At 58.9% G+C, this 12,713-nt stretch overlaps 1 protein-coding gene across 9 annotated transcripts in view; it reads right to left on the bottom strand.

Moving 5' to 3' along the window:
* Positions 1–12,713, bottom strand: part of LOC107307126 (valine--tRNA ligase-like) — a 37,016-nt gene that overhangs the window by 11,027 nt on the left and 13,276 nt on the right. For 7 of the 9 annotated variants that reach the window (XM_085531630.1, XM_085531635.1, XM_085531633.1 and 4 more), the window contains 9 exons: positions 12,402–12,510; positions 11,207–11,310; positions 10,428–10,518; positions 9,128–9,252; positions 8,021–8,124; positions 6,939–7,097; positions 5,726–5,822; positions 2,286–2,397; positions 1,180–1,250 (listed from right to left, as the gene is read on the bottom strand). In XM_085531630.1, coding sequence (XP_085387756.1) covers positions 1,180–1,250; positions 2,286–2,397; positions 5,726–5,822; positions 6,939–7,097; positions 8,021–8,124; positions 9,128–9,252; positions 10,428–10,518; positions 11,207–11,310; positions 12,402–12,510 — 972 coding nt within the window. Of the gene's footprint in view, positions 1–80; positions 96–186; positions 202–1,179; positions 1,251–2,285; positions 2,398–5,725; positions 5,823–6,938; positions 7,098–8,020; positions 8,125–9,127; positions 9,253–10,427; positions 10,519–11,206; positions 11,311–12,401; positions 12,511–12,713 lie in introns of all 9 variants that reach the window. The other 2 variants (XM_085531634.1, XM_085531632.1) reach the window with 2 other exon arrangements.

Raw genomic sequence — 12,713 nt, 5'->3', positions numbered from 1 at the left:
AATGGGGTTAATATGGGATCAATGGGATTTAATGGGATTTAATGGGGTCAATGGGATCAATGGGACCCCGGGTAGAACACGGACAGGTCTTCTGTCTATAGGGATCAATGGGGTTAATGGGATTTAATGGGATTTAATGGGGTTTAATGGGATCCTATGGGGTCAATGGGACCCCGGGTAGAACACGGACAGGTCTTCTGTCTATGGGGTTAATATGGGATTTAATGGGATTTAATATGGGATCAATGGGATTTAATGGGATCCTATGGGGTCAATGGGGTCAATGGGATCAATGGGACCCCGGGTAGAACACGGACAGGTCCTCCGTCTATGGGATTTAATGGGGTTAATATGGGATCAATGGGATTTAATGGGATTTAATGGGACCCCGGGTAGAACACGGACAGGTCCTCGGTCTATAGGGTCAATGGGGTTAATGGGGTTAATATGGGATCAATGGGATCAATGGGACCCCGGGTAGAACACGGACAGGTCTTCTGTCTATAGGGTTAATATGGGGTTAATGGGATTTAATGGGGTTAATATGGGATCAATGGGGTTAATATGGGATCAATGGGATTAATGGGACCCCGGGTAGAACACGGACAGGTCCTTGGTCTATGGGATTTAATGGGGTTAATATGGGATCAATGGGATTTAATGGGGTTTAATGGGATCCTATGGGACCCCAGGTAGAACACGGACAGGTCCTCGGTCTATAGGGTTAATATGGGGTTAATGGGATTCAATGGGGTTCAATGGGATGGAGCTCAGTTATCAATGGGGCACAGAGTTATCAATGGGATCAATGGGGCACAGAGTTATCAATGGGGCACAGGGTTACCAATGGGATCAGTGGGGCCCATTGTTCTCAATGGGGTGGCTCAGTGGGGCTCAGTGGGGCTCAGTGGGGCTCAGTGGGGCGCAGTGGGGCGCAGTGGGGCTCAGTGGGGCTCAGTGGGGCTCAGTGGGGCGCAGTGGGGCTCAGTGGGGCTCAGTGGGGCTCAGTGGGGCTCAATGGGGCTCAGTGGGGCTCAGTGGGGCGCAGTGGGGCTCAGTGGGGCTCAATGGGGCTCAATGGGGCTCAGTGGGGCTCAGTGGGGCTCAATGGGGCGCAGTGGGGCTCAGTGGGGCTCAGTGGGGCTCAGTGGGGCAGGGACCCCCCCCCCCATGTCCCACCTGTTCCGGCCACCCAAAGATGGAGAACGGGAACAGCCCCGACGAGAACCACGTGTCCAGGACGTCCTCGTCTGCGCCCCACAAGTGACGCGTCAGTGACCCACAAGTGACACGTCAGTGACCCACAAGTGACACGTCAGTGACCCACAAGTGACGCGTCAGTGACCCATAAGTGACACGTCAGTGACCCATAAGTGACCCACAGCGCCCCATAAGTGACACAGTGCCCCACAGGTGACACAGTGCCCCATAAGTGACCCATAAGTGACACACAGCACCCCATAAGTGACCCACAGTGCCCCATAAGTGACCCACAAGTGACCCACAGAACCCCACAAGTGACCCATAGCGCCCCACAAGCTCACCCCACCCCATAACACCCTATAGCTCCCCACCCCACCCCATAGCACCCCACAGTCCCTACCCCGCCCCATAGCACCCCATGGTCCCCACCCCATAGCGCCCCACAGTCCCTACCCCGCCCCATAGCACCCATGGTCCCTACCCCACCCCATAGCACCCCATGGTCCCCACCCCACCCCATAGTGCCCCATAGTCTGTACCTCACCCCATAGCACCCCATAGTCCCTCCCCCGCCCCATAGCTCCCCATAGCGCCTCCCCCACCCCATAGCGCCCCATAGCTCCCCACCCCATAGCACCCCACAGTCCCTACCCCACCCCATAGCACCCCATGGTCCCCACCCCACCCCATAGCGCCCCATGGTCCCTACCCCACCCCATAGCGCCCCACAGTCTGTACCCCACCCCATAGCTCCCCATAGTCCCTCCCCCACCCCATAGCGCCCCATAGCGCCCCACAGTCCCTACCCTGCCCCATAGCGCCCCATAGCGCCCCACAGTCTGTACCCCACCCCATAGCTCCCCATAGCGCCTCCCCCACCCCATAGCGCCCCATAGCTCCCCACCCCATAGCTCCCCACAGTCTGTACCCCACCCCATAGCACCCCATAGCGCCTCCCCCGCCCCATAGCGCCCCATAGCGCCCCATAGTGCCCCACCCCATAGCACCCCACAGTCTGTACCCCACCCCATAGCTCCCCATAGCGCCTCCCCCGCCCCATAGCGCCCCATAGCGCCCCACACCTTGCTCCAGCCGGACGCTCTCTGGCCGCACCCCGAACTCTTTGGCCGCTTTGTTCCGCGCCTCCTCCTCCGTCCGCCCACAGACCCACGGCCCGTCATCATGGGGGTCGCTCTGCCCCATAGCGACCCATGGAGAGACCCACAGTGAGACCCACTGAGACCCAGTGAGACCCACAGCGACCCATGGAGAGACCCACAGCGACACAGTGAGACCCACAGCGACACAGTGAGACCCACAGCGATACAGTGAGACCCACAGCGACACAGTGAGACCCACAGCGACACAGTGAGACCCACAGCGACCCATGGAGAGACCCACAGCGACACAGTGAGACCCACAGCGACACAGTGAGACCCACAGCGACACAGTGAGACCCACAGCGACACAGTGAGACCCACAGTGACACAGTGAGACCCACAGCGACACAGTGAGACCCACAGCGACACAGTGAGACCCACAGCGACACAGTGAGACCCACAGTGACACAGTGAGACCCACAGCGATACAGTGAGACCCACAGCGACACAGTGAGACCCACAGCGACACAGTGAGACCCACAGCGACACAGTGAGACCCACAGCGACACAGTGAGACCCACAGCGACACAGTGAGACCCACAGCGACACAGTGAGACCCACAGAGACCCACAGTGAGACCCACAGCGACCCACAGTGAGACCCACAGCGACACAGTGAGACCCACAGCGACACAGTGAGACCCACAGCGACACAGTGAGACCCACAGCGACACAGTGAGACCCACAGCGACACAGTGAGACCCACAGCGACACAGTGAGACCCACAGCGACACAGTGAGACCCACAGCGACACAGTGAGACCCACTGAGACCCATTGAGACCCACAGCGACACAGTGAGACCCACAGTGAGACCCACTGAGAGACCCACAGCGACACAGTGAGACCCACAGCGACACAGTGAGACCCACAGCGACACAGTGAGACCCACAGCGACACAGTGAGACCCACAGCGACACAGTGAGACCCACAGCGACACAATGAGACCCACAGCGACACAGTGAGACCCATAGAGACACAGTGAGACCCACAGCGACACAGTGAGACCCACAGCGACACAGTGAGACCCACAGCGACACAGTGAGACCCACAGCGACACAGTGAGACCCACAGCGACACAGTGAGACCCACAGCGACACAGTGAGACCCACAGTGACACAGTGAGACCCACAGCGATACAGTGAGACCCACAGCGACACAGTGAGACCCACAGCGACACAGTGAGACCCACAGCGACACAGTGAGACCCACAGCGACACAGTGAGACCCACAGCGACACAGTGAGACCCACAGTGACCCACAGTGAGACCCACAGCGACCCACAGAGAGACCCACAGCGACACAGTGAGACCCACAGCGACACAGTGAGACCCACTGAGAGACCCATAGCGACACAGTGAGACCCACAGCGACACAGTGAGACCCACAGTGACACAGTGAGACCCACAGCGACACAGTGAGACCCACAGCGACACAGTGAGACCCACTGAGACCCATTGAGACCCACAGCGACACAGTGAGACCCACAGTGAGACCCACTGAGAGACCCACAGCGACACAGTGAGACCCACAGCGACACAGTGAGACCCACAGCGACACAGTGAGACCCACAGCGACACAGTGAGACCCACAGTGACACAGTGAGACCCACAGCGACACAGTGAGACCCACAGCGACACAGTGAGACCCACAGCGACACAGTGAGACCCACAGCGACACAGTGAGACCCACAGCGACACAGTGAGACCCACAGCGACACAGTGAGACCCACAGCGACACAGTGAGACCCACAGCGACACAGTGAGACCCACAGCGACACAGTGAGACCCACAGCGACACAGTGAGACCCACAGCGACCCACAGAGAGACCCACAGCGACACAGTGAGACCCACAGCGACACAGTGAGACCCACTGAGAGACCCATAGCGACACAGTGAGACCCACAGCGACACAGTGAGACCCACAGCGACACAGTGAGACCCACAGCGACACAGTGAGACCCACTGAGACCCATTGAGACCCACAGCGACACAGTGAGACCCACAGTGAGACCCACTGAGAGACCCACAGCGACACAGTGAGACCCACAGCGACACAGTGAGACCCACAGCGACACAGTGAGACCCACAGCGACACAGTGAGACCCACAGTGACACAGTGAGACCCACAGCGACACAGTGAGACCCATTGAGACCCACAGCGACACAGCGAGACCCACAGCGACACAGTGAGACCCACAGCGACACAGTGAGACCCACAGCGACACAGTGAGACCCACAGTGACACAGTGAGACCCACAGCGACACAGTGAGACCCATTGAGACCCACAGCGACACAGCGAGACCCACAGCGACACAGTGAGACCCACAGCGACACAGTGAGACCCACAGCGACACAGTGAGACCCACAGCGACACAGTGAGACCCACAGCGACACAGTGAGACCCACTGAGACCCATTGAGACCCACAGCGACACAGTGAGACCCACAGTGAGACCCACTGAGAGACCCACAGCGACACAGTGAGACCCACAGCGACACAGTGAGACCCACAGCGACACAGTGAGACCCACAGTGACACAGTGAGACCCACAGCGACACAGTGAGACCCACAGCGACACAGTGAGACCCACAGCGACACAGTGAGACCCACAGCGACACAGTGAGACCCACAGTGACCCACAGTGAGACCCACAGCGACACAGTGAGACCCACAGCGACCCAGTGAGACCCACAGCGACACAGTGAGACCCACAGTGACCCACAGTGAGACCCACAGCGACACAGTGAGACCCACAGCGACACAGTGAGACCCACAGCGACACAGTGAGACCCACAGTGACACAGTGAGACCCACAGTGACCCACTGAGACCCACAGCGACACAGTGAGACCCACAGCGACACAGTGAGACCCACAGCGACACAGTGAGACCCACAGCGACACAGTGAGACCCACTGAGACCCACAGTGAGACCCACAGCGACACAGTGAGACCCACAGCGACACAGTGAGACCCACAGCGACACAGTGAGACCCACAGCGACACAGTGAGACCCACAGCGACACAGTGAGACCCACAGCGACACAGTGAGACCCACAGCGACACAGTGAGACCCACAGCGACACAGTGAGACCCACAGCGACCCACAGTGAGACCCACAGCGACACAGTGAGACCCACAGCGACACAGTGAGACCCACAGCGACACAGTGAGACCCACAGCGACCCATGGAGAGACCCACAGCGACCCATGGAGAGACCCACAGCGACCCATGGAGAGACCCACAGCGACACAGTGAGACCCACTGAGAGACCCACAGCGACCCCACAGCCCCACAACTCCAACCCCATAACTCCAACCCTCAGCTGCCCCACAGCTGCCCCACAGCCGCCCCACACTCACCCCATTGGGGCCGCGGGCTCCGCTCTCCCCATCGATGCGGACCCGATAGGCTGGAATGCGGTGACCCCACCAGAGCTGCCGGGAAATGCACCAATCCCTGTGGAGATATGGGGCAGCCCTATGGGGTCAGGGGATGTGGGGCAGCCCTATGGGGTCAGGGGATGTGGGGCAGCCCTATAGGGTCAGGGGGTGTGGGGCAGCCCTATGGGGTCAGGGGGTGTGGGGCAGCCCTATGGGGTCAGGGGGTGTGGGGCAGCCCTATGGGGTCAGGGGGTGTGGGGCAGCCCTATGGGGTCAGGGGGATGTGGGGCAGCCCTATGGGGTCAGTGGGATGTGGGGCAGCCCTATGGGGTCAGGGGGGTGTGGGGCAGCCCTATGGGGTCAGGGGGTGTGGGGCAGCCCTATGGGGTCAGGGGGTGTGGGGCAGCCCTATGGGGTCAGGGGGTGTGGGGCAGCCCTATGGGGTCAGGGGGTGTGGGGCAGCCCTATGGGGTCAGGGGGTGTGGGGCAGCCCTATGGGGTCAGGGGGTCTATGGGGCAGCCCTATGGGGTCAGGGGATGTGGGGCAGCCCTATGGGGTCAGGGGGTGTGGGGCAGCCCTATGGGGTCAGGGGGTGTGGGGCAGCCCTATGGGGTCATATGGGATATCTATGAGGTCTCTGGGGTTTCTATGGGACCTATGGGGCCTCTATGGGGTCTTGGGGGTTTCTATGGGATCTATGGGGCCTCCATGGGGTCTCTGAGGTTTCTATGGGGTCTCTGGGGTCTCTGGGGTTTCTATGGGCTCTATGGGGTTTCTATGGGCTCTATGGGGTTTCTATGGGATCCATAGGGTCTCTATGAGGTTTCTATGGGGTTTCTATGGGGTTTCTATGGGGTCTATGGGATCTATGGGGTTTCTATGGGGTTTCTATGGGGTCTATGGGGTTTCTATGGGGTCTATGGGTCTCTATGGGCTCTATGGGGTTTCTATGGGATCTATGGGGTTTCTATGGGGTTTCTATGGGTCTCTATGGGTCCCTATGGGTCTCTATGGGTCTCTATGGGTTTCTATGGGTCTCTATGTGTCTCTATGGGTCTCTATAGGGTCTCTATGGGTCCCTATGGGTCTCTATGGGTCTCTATGGGTCTCTATGGCTCTCTATGGGCTCTATGGGTCTCTATGGGTCTCTATGGTCTCTATGGTCTCTATGTGTCTCTATGGGTCACTGACCGTATATTGTCCATCCATATGAACCAGGTCCTGTTGTGCTGGGGGGGCCGGATCCTCAGCTCCCCCCCCCTGACGGCGGCTCCGGCTGCGGCCGCCAGCTCCGAGCACGACATGAACCACTGGGGGCACAGCAGCGGCTCCACCACGTCATGGGTACGGCTATAGGGTATAGGGAACATATAGATCCTATAGGAATCCTATAGGGATCATATAGAACCTATAGAGATCCTATAGGGAGCCCATAGGGACAGACACAGCCCATAGGGACACACACAGCTCTATGGGCACAGCAGCGGCTCCACCACGTCATGGGTACGGCTGGAAGGTATAGAGCAATGTATAGATCCTATAGAGATCCTATAGAACCTATAGGGATCCTATAGGGACAGACACAGCCCATAGGGACACACACACACACACACACACACACAGCTCTATGGGCACAGCAGCGGCTCCACCATGTCATGGGTACGGCTGTAATGTATAGAGCAATGTATAGATCCTATAGGGAACATATAGAACCTATAGGGACACACACAGCCCATAGGGACACACACACACACACACACACACAGCTCTATGGGCACAGCAGCAGCTCCACCACGTCATGGGTGCGGCTATAGGGTATAGAACACATAGGGATCATATAGAACAACATATAGATCCTATAGATCCTATAGGGATCATATAGACACCCATACAGCCCATAGGGACACACACACACACAGCACTATGGGCACAGCAGCGGCTCCACCACGTCATGGGTACGGCTGGAACATATAGAACAACGTGTAGGATCTATAGGATCTATAGGGATCACATAGAACCTATAGGGATCCTATAGACACACACACAGCCCATAGGGACACACACACGCACAGCACTATGGGCACAGCCACATCCTATAATCCATAGGGACCCTATAGAGACCCCATAGGAACAGCCCCCCAGCCCCACATCTCCCCCAGCCCCACATCTCCAGCCCCACATCCCCCCCCTGCCCCACATCTCCCCCTATACCTGCCCCATATACCTGCATATAGGCACAGCCCCACATCTCCCCATATACCTGCCCCCTATACCTGCATATAGGCACAGCCATGGGGTTCTCGCTCTCCCCCCGGAACAGCCCCAACCGCTGCAGCGCCGCCACCACCGCAGTGCGGGCATCGAACCGACGCATGCCCTGCAGGGAGACGGTGAGACCCATAGAGACCCATAGGGACCCATAGAGCCCATAGAGACCCATAGAGACCCATAGAGACACATAGGGACCCATAGAGACCCATAGGGACCCATAGGGACCCATAGGGACCCATAGAGACCCATAGGGACCCCATAGAGACCCACAGAGTGACCCATAGAGACCCATAGGGACCCATAGAGACCCATAGGGACCCATAGCGACCCATAGAGTGACCCATAGCAACCCATAGAGACCCACAGAGACCCATAGAGACCCATAGAGACCCATAGCGACCCATAGAGACCCATAGAGACCCATAGAGACCCATAGGGACCCATAGGGACCCATAGAGACCCAGAGTGTGACCCATAGAGACCCACAGCGACCCATAGCGACCCATAGAGACCCATAGTGTGACCCACAGCGACCCATAGAGTGACCCATAGAGACCCATGGCGACCCATAGAGACCCATAGAGACCCATAGTGTGACCCATAGAGACCCATAGCGACCCATAGCGACCCATAGAGACCCATAGCGACCCACAGCGACCCATAGAGTGACCCATAGCGACCCATAGTGACCCATAGTGTGACCCACAGCGACCCACAGAGCCCCATAGTGACCCACATTGCCCCACATCCCCCCCATATCTCCCCATATCCCCCCCATTACCCCCCATATCCCCCTATATCACCCCATATCCCCCCATATCTCCCCATAACCCCCCATATCACCCCATATCCCCCCATATAACCCCCTTAGGACCCCATATCACCCATATCCCCCCTATACCCCCCCATATATCCCCCATATTCCCCCATATCCCCCCATATAACCCCATATCCCCCCATATAACCCCTATATCTACCCCATATCCCCCCTATATAAACCCATATCCCCCCATAACCCCCCATACACCCCCATATCCCCATATATAACACCATATCTCCCCCATATTCCCCCATATAACCCCCTATCCCCCCATATCCCCCATCCCCACCCTGAATGGCGGTGGCACGTTGTCCATGTTCCCATTGGCCGTGATGATGGTGACCATGGGCAGCTGGTGCCGCTGCCCCACATCGAAATCTGTGGGGTCGTGGGCTGGGGTCACCTTCACTGCGCCTGGATCCAGGGGGGAAATAAAGGGTCAGGGACAACGACAACACGGGACTGGCCCTTTAAGAACCCAGCCCCATTGGGACACCAGCCCCATTGAGACCCCAAACCCCTTTAAGACCCCAAACCCCTTTGAGACCCCAGCCCCATTGAGACACCCCCCTTATTGAGACCCCACCCCTATTGAGACCCCAGCCCCCTTTGAGACCCCACCCCCTTATTAAGGCCCAACCCCTTTGAGACCCCAGCCCCATTAAGACCCCAAACCCCTTTGAGACCCCAGCCCCTTATTGGGACCTCACCCCCCTTTGAGACCCCAGCCCCTTATTAAGGCACCACCCCCCTTTAAGACCCCACCCCCCTTATTGGGACCCCACCCCTATTGAGACCCCAAACCCCTTTGAGACCCCACCCCCCTATTAGGACCCCACCCCCTTATTAAGGCCCTGCCCCCTTTAAGACCCCAGCCCCCTTTGAGACCCCAAACCCCTTTGAGACCCCAGCCCCATTAAGATCCCAGCCCCATTGAGACCCCACCCCCCTTATTGGGACCCCAGCCCCCTTTAAGACCCCAAACCCCTTTGAGACCCCAGCCCCATTAAGACCCCACCCCCTTATTAAGGCCCTGCCTCCTATTAAGGCCCCACCCCTTTATTAAAGCCCTGCCCTCTTTGAGACCCCACCCCTTTATGGAGGCCCTGCCCCTTTAAGGCCCCACCCCCTTAAGCCCCGCCCCCTTTCCAGACCCCGCCCCCTTTGTGACCCCACCCTTTAAGCCCCGCCCCCTTTTAGCCTCCACCCCCTTTAAGACCCCACCCCATTAAGCCCCGCCCCCTCTGTGCCCCTATAAGCCCCGCCCCCTTTCCAGACACCTTCAATTTAAGCCCCGCCCCCTTTCTAGGTTTACCTCCTTTTAGCCACGCCCCCTTTCCAGGCCCAGCCCTTTTAAGTCCCGCCCCCTTAAGACCCCGCCCCTTTAAGACACTGTCTCCATTCAAGCCCCGCCCCCCTTTTAGGCTCCACCCCCTTTGAGGCCCCGCCCCCTTTGTGAGCCCACCCCTTTTAGCCACACCCCCTTCCAGGCCCTGCCCCTTCAAGCCCCGCCTCCATTTAAGCCCCGCCCATTCCCAGGCCCCGCCCCCATTTAAGCCCCGCCCCCTTTATTAAGCCCCGCCCCCTACCGGTCCCGAACTGGGGGTCGACGAAGGGGTCGCCGATGATTGGCAGCTTCTGCCCCGTGAACGGGTGCACCACGCGGCGGCCAATCAGGTGCTGCGGGAGGGGAAAACACGTCAGCCATTGGCTGAGCCACAAAGTCCCGCCCACCGATGGGGGTCACTATGGGATCTATGGGGCTCAATGGGTCCCTATGGGAGCTGTGGGTCCCTATGGGTCCCTATGGGATCTGTGGGTCTCTATGGGATCCGTGGGTCTCTATGGGATCTATGGGTCCCTATGGGATCTATGGGTCCCTATGGGTCCCTATAGGATCTGTGGGTCTCTATGGGATCTGTGGGTCTCTATGGGTCCCTATGTGATCTGTGGGTCCCTCCATGGGTCCCCGTGGGATCTATGGGTCTTTCTATGGGTCCCCACAGGCTCTATGGGTCAATCTATGGGTCAATCTATGGGTCCCCCCGGGATCTATGTGTCGATCTATGGGTCGATCTATGGGTCTATGGGTCCCTCTATGGGTCAATCTATGGGTCTATGTGTCAATCTATGGGTCTATGGGTCAATCTATGGGTCAATCTATGGGTCTATGTGTCGATCTATGGGTCTATGGGTCGATCTATGGGTCTATGTGTCGATCTATGGGTCAATCTATGGGTCCCCCCGGGATCTATGTGTCGATCTATGGGTCGATCTATGGGTCTATGGGTCGATCTATGGGTCTATGTATCAATCTATGGGTCGATCTATGGGTCAATCTATGGGTCGATCTCTGGGTCTGCCCCACCTGGTACCGAGGGTCTTCGGGGTGGACGGCGACGGCTGCGTCCCCCAACATGGTCTCGGGTCTCGTCGTGGCCACAACCAGCTCCCCCGGACCCACAGCCCCACCTGGGGGGGGGCACAGAGTCAAGTCCTGCCCCATAGAGCCCCCTTCCCACCCCATAGAGCCCATAGAGCCCATAGAGCCCATAGAGCCCCCTTCCCACCCCATAGAGCCCATAGAGCCCATAGAGCCCATAGAGCCCCCTTCCCACCCCACAGACCCCATAGAGCCCATAGAGCCCATAGAGCCCCTTTCCCACCCTATAGAACCCATAGAGCCCATAGAGCCCATTGACCCCATAGAGCCCATAGACCCCATAGAGCCCCCTTCCCACCCCATAGACCCCACAGACCCCATAGACCCCCCTTCCCACCCCAAAGACGACATAGACCCCCCTTCCCACCCCACAGTCCCCATAGACCCCCCTTCCGACCCCACAGACCCCCCTTCTGACCCCATAGAGCCCCCTTCCAACCCCACAGACCCCATAGAGCCCACAGACCCCATAGAGCCCCCTTCCCACCCCATAGACCCCATAGACCCCCCTTCCCACCCCACAGACCCTACAGACCCCCCTTCCCACCCCACAGACCCCTCTTCCGACCCCAAAGCCCCACCCTGCCCCACAGCCCCACTTCTGACCCCATAGCCCCCCATCTGACCCCACAGCCCACCCCATAGACCCCCTTCCAACCCCATAGACCCCCACAGACCCCCATCTGACCTCATAGACCCCCCTTCCAACCCCACAGACCCCCTTCCAACCCCACACCCTACCCCATAGACCCCCTTCCAACCCCATAGCCCCCCATCTGACCCCACAGCCCACCCCAGAGACCCCCTTCCAACCCCATAGACCCACAGCCCACCCCACAGACCCCCTTCCAACCCCATAGACCCCCATAGACCCCCCATCTGACCCCATAGACCCCCCTTCCAACCCCACAGCCCCACTCCACAGCCCCCCATCTGACCCCATAGTCCCCCATCTGACCCCATAGCCCCCCATGTGACCCCACAGCCCACCCCACAGACCCCCTTCCAGCCCCACAGCCCCCCATCTGACCCCATAGACCCCCATCTGACCCCCCATGCCCCCCACAGCCCCCCACAGCCCCCCATCTGACCCCATAGACCCCCCAGCCCCCCTTGTTACCGTCCCCCTCCAGTGGGTACGCGAACGCCACCAGGACCCCAAACTCCACGGGATCCTCGTAACCGGGAACTCGCAGCAACGTCCGACCCCGCAGCTCCCGCTTCTCCACCTGCCGGACCCATAGAGACACATAGAGACACATAGAGACACATAGAGACCCATAGGGAACCATAGGGACACATAGGGACCCCATAGAGACCCATAGGGACACATAGGGACCCCATAGAGACCCATAGGGACACATAGGGACCCACTGGGACCCATAGAGACACATAGGGACCCCATAGCGACCCATAGGGACACATAGGGACA

The sequence above is a fragment of the Coturnix japonica genome, unplaced genomic scaffold, assembly GCF_054131305.1.
Source record: "Coturnix japonica strain WE unplaced genomic scaffold, WE-NBRP24 Scf043, whole genome shotgun sequence".
NCBI lineage: Eukaryota > Metazoa > Chordata > Aves > Galliformes > Phasianidae > Coturnix > Coturnix japonica.
The sequence above is the reverse complement of the archived record's forward strand: the minus strand, read 5'-3'. Positions and strand labels throughout refer to the sequence as shown.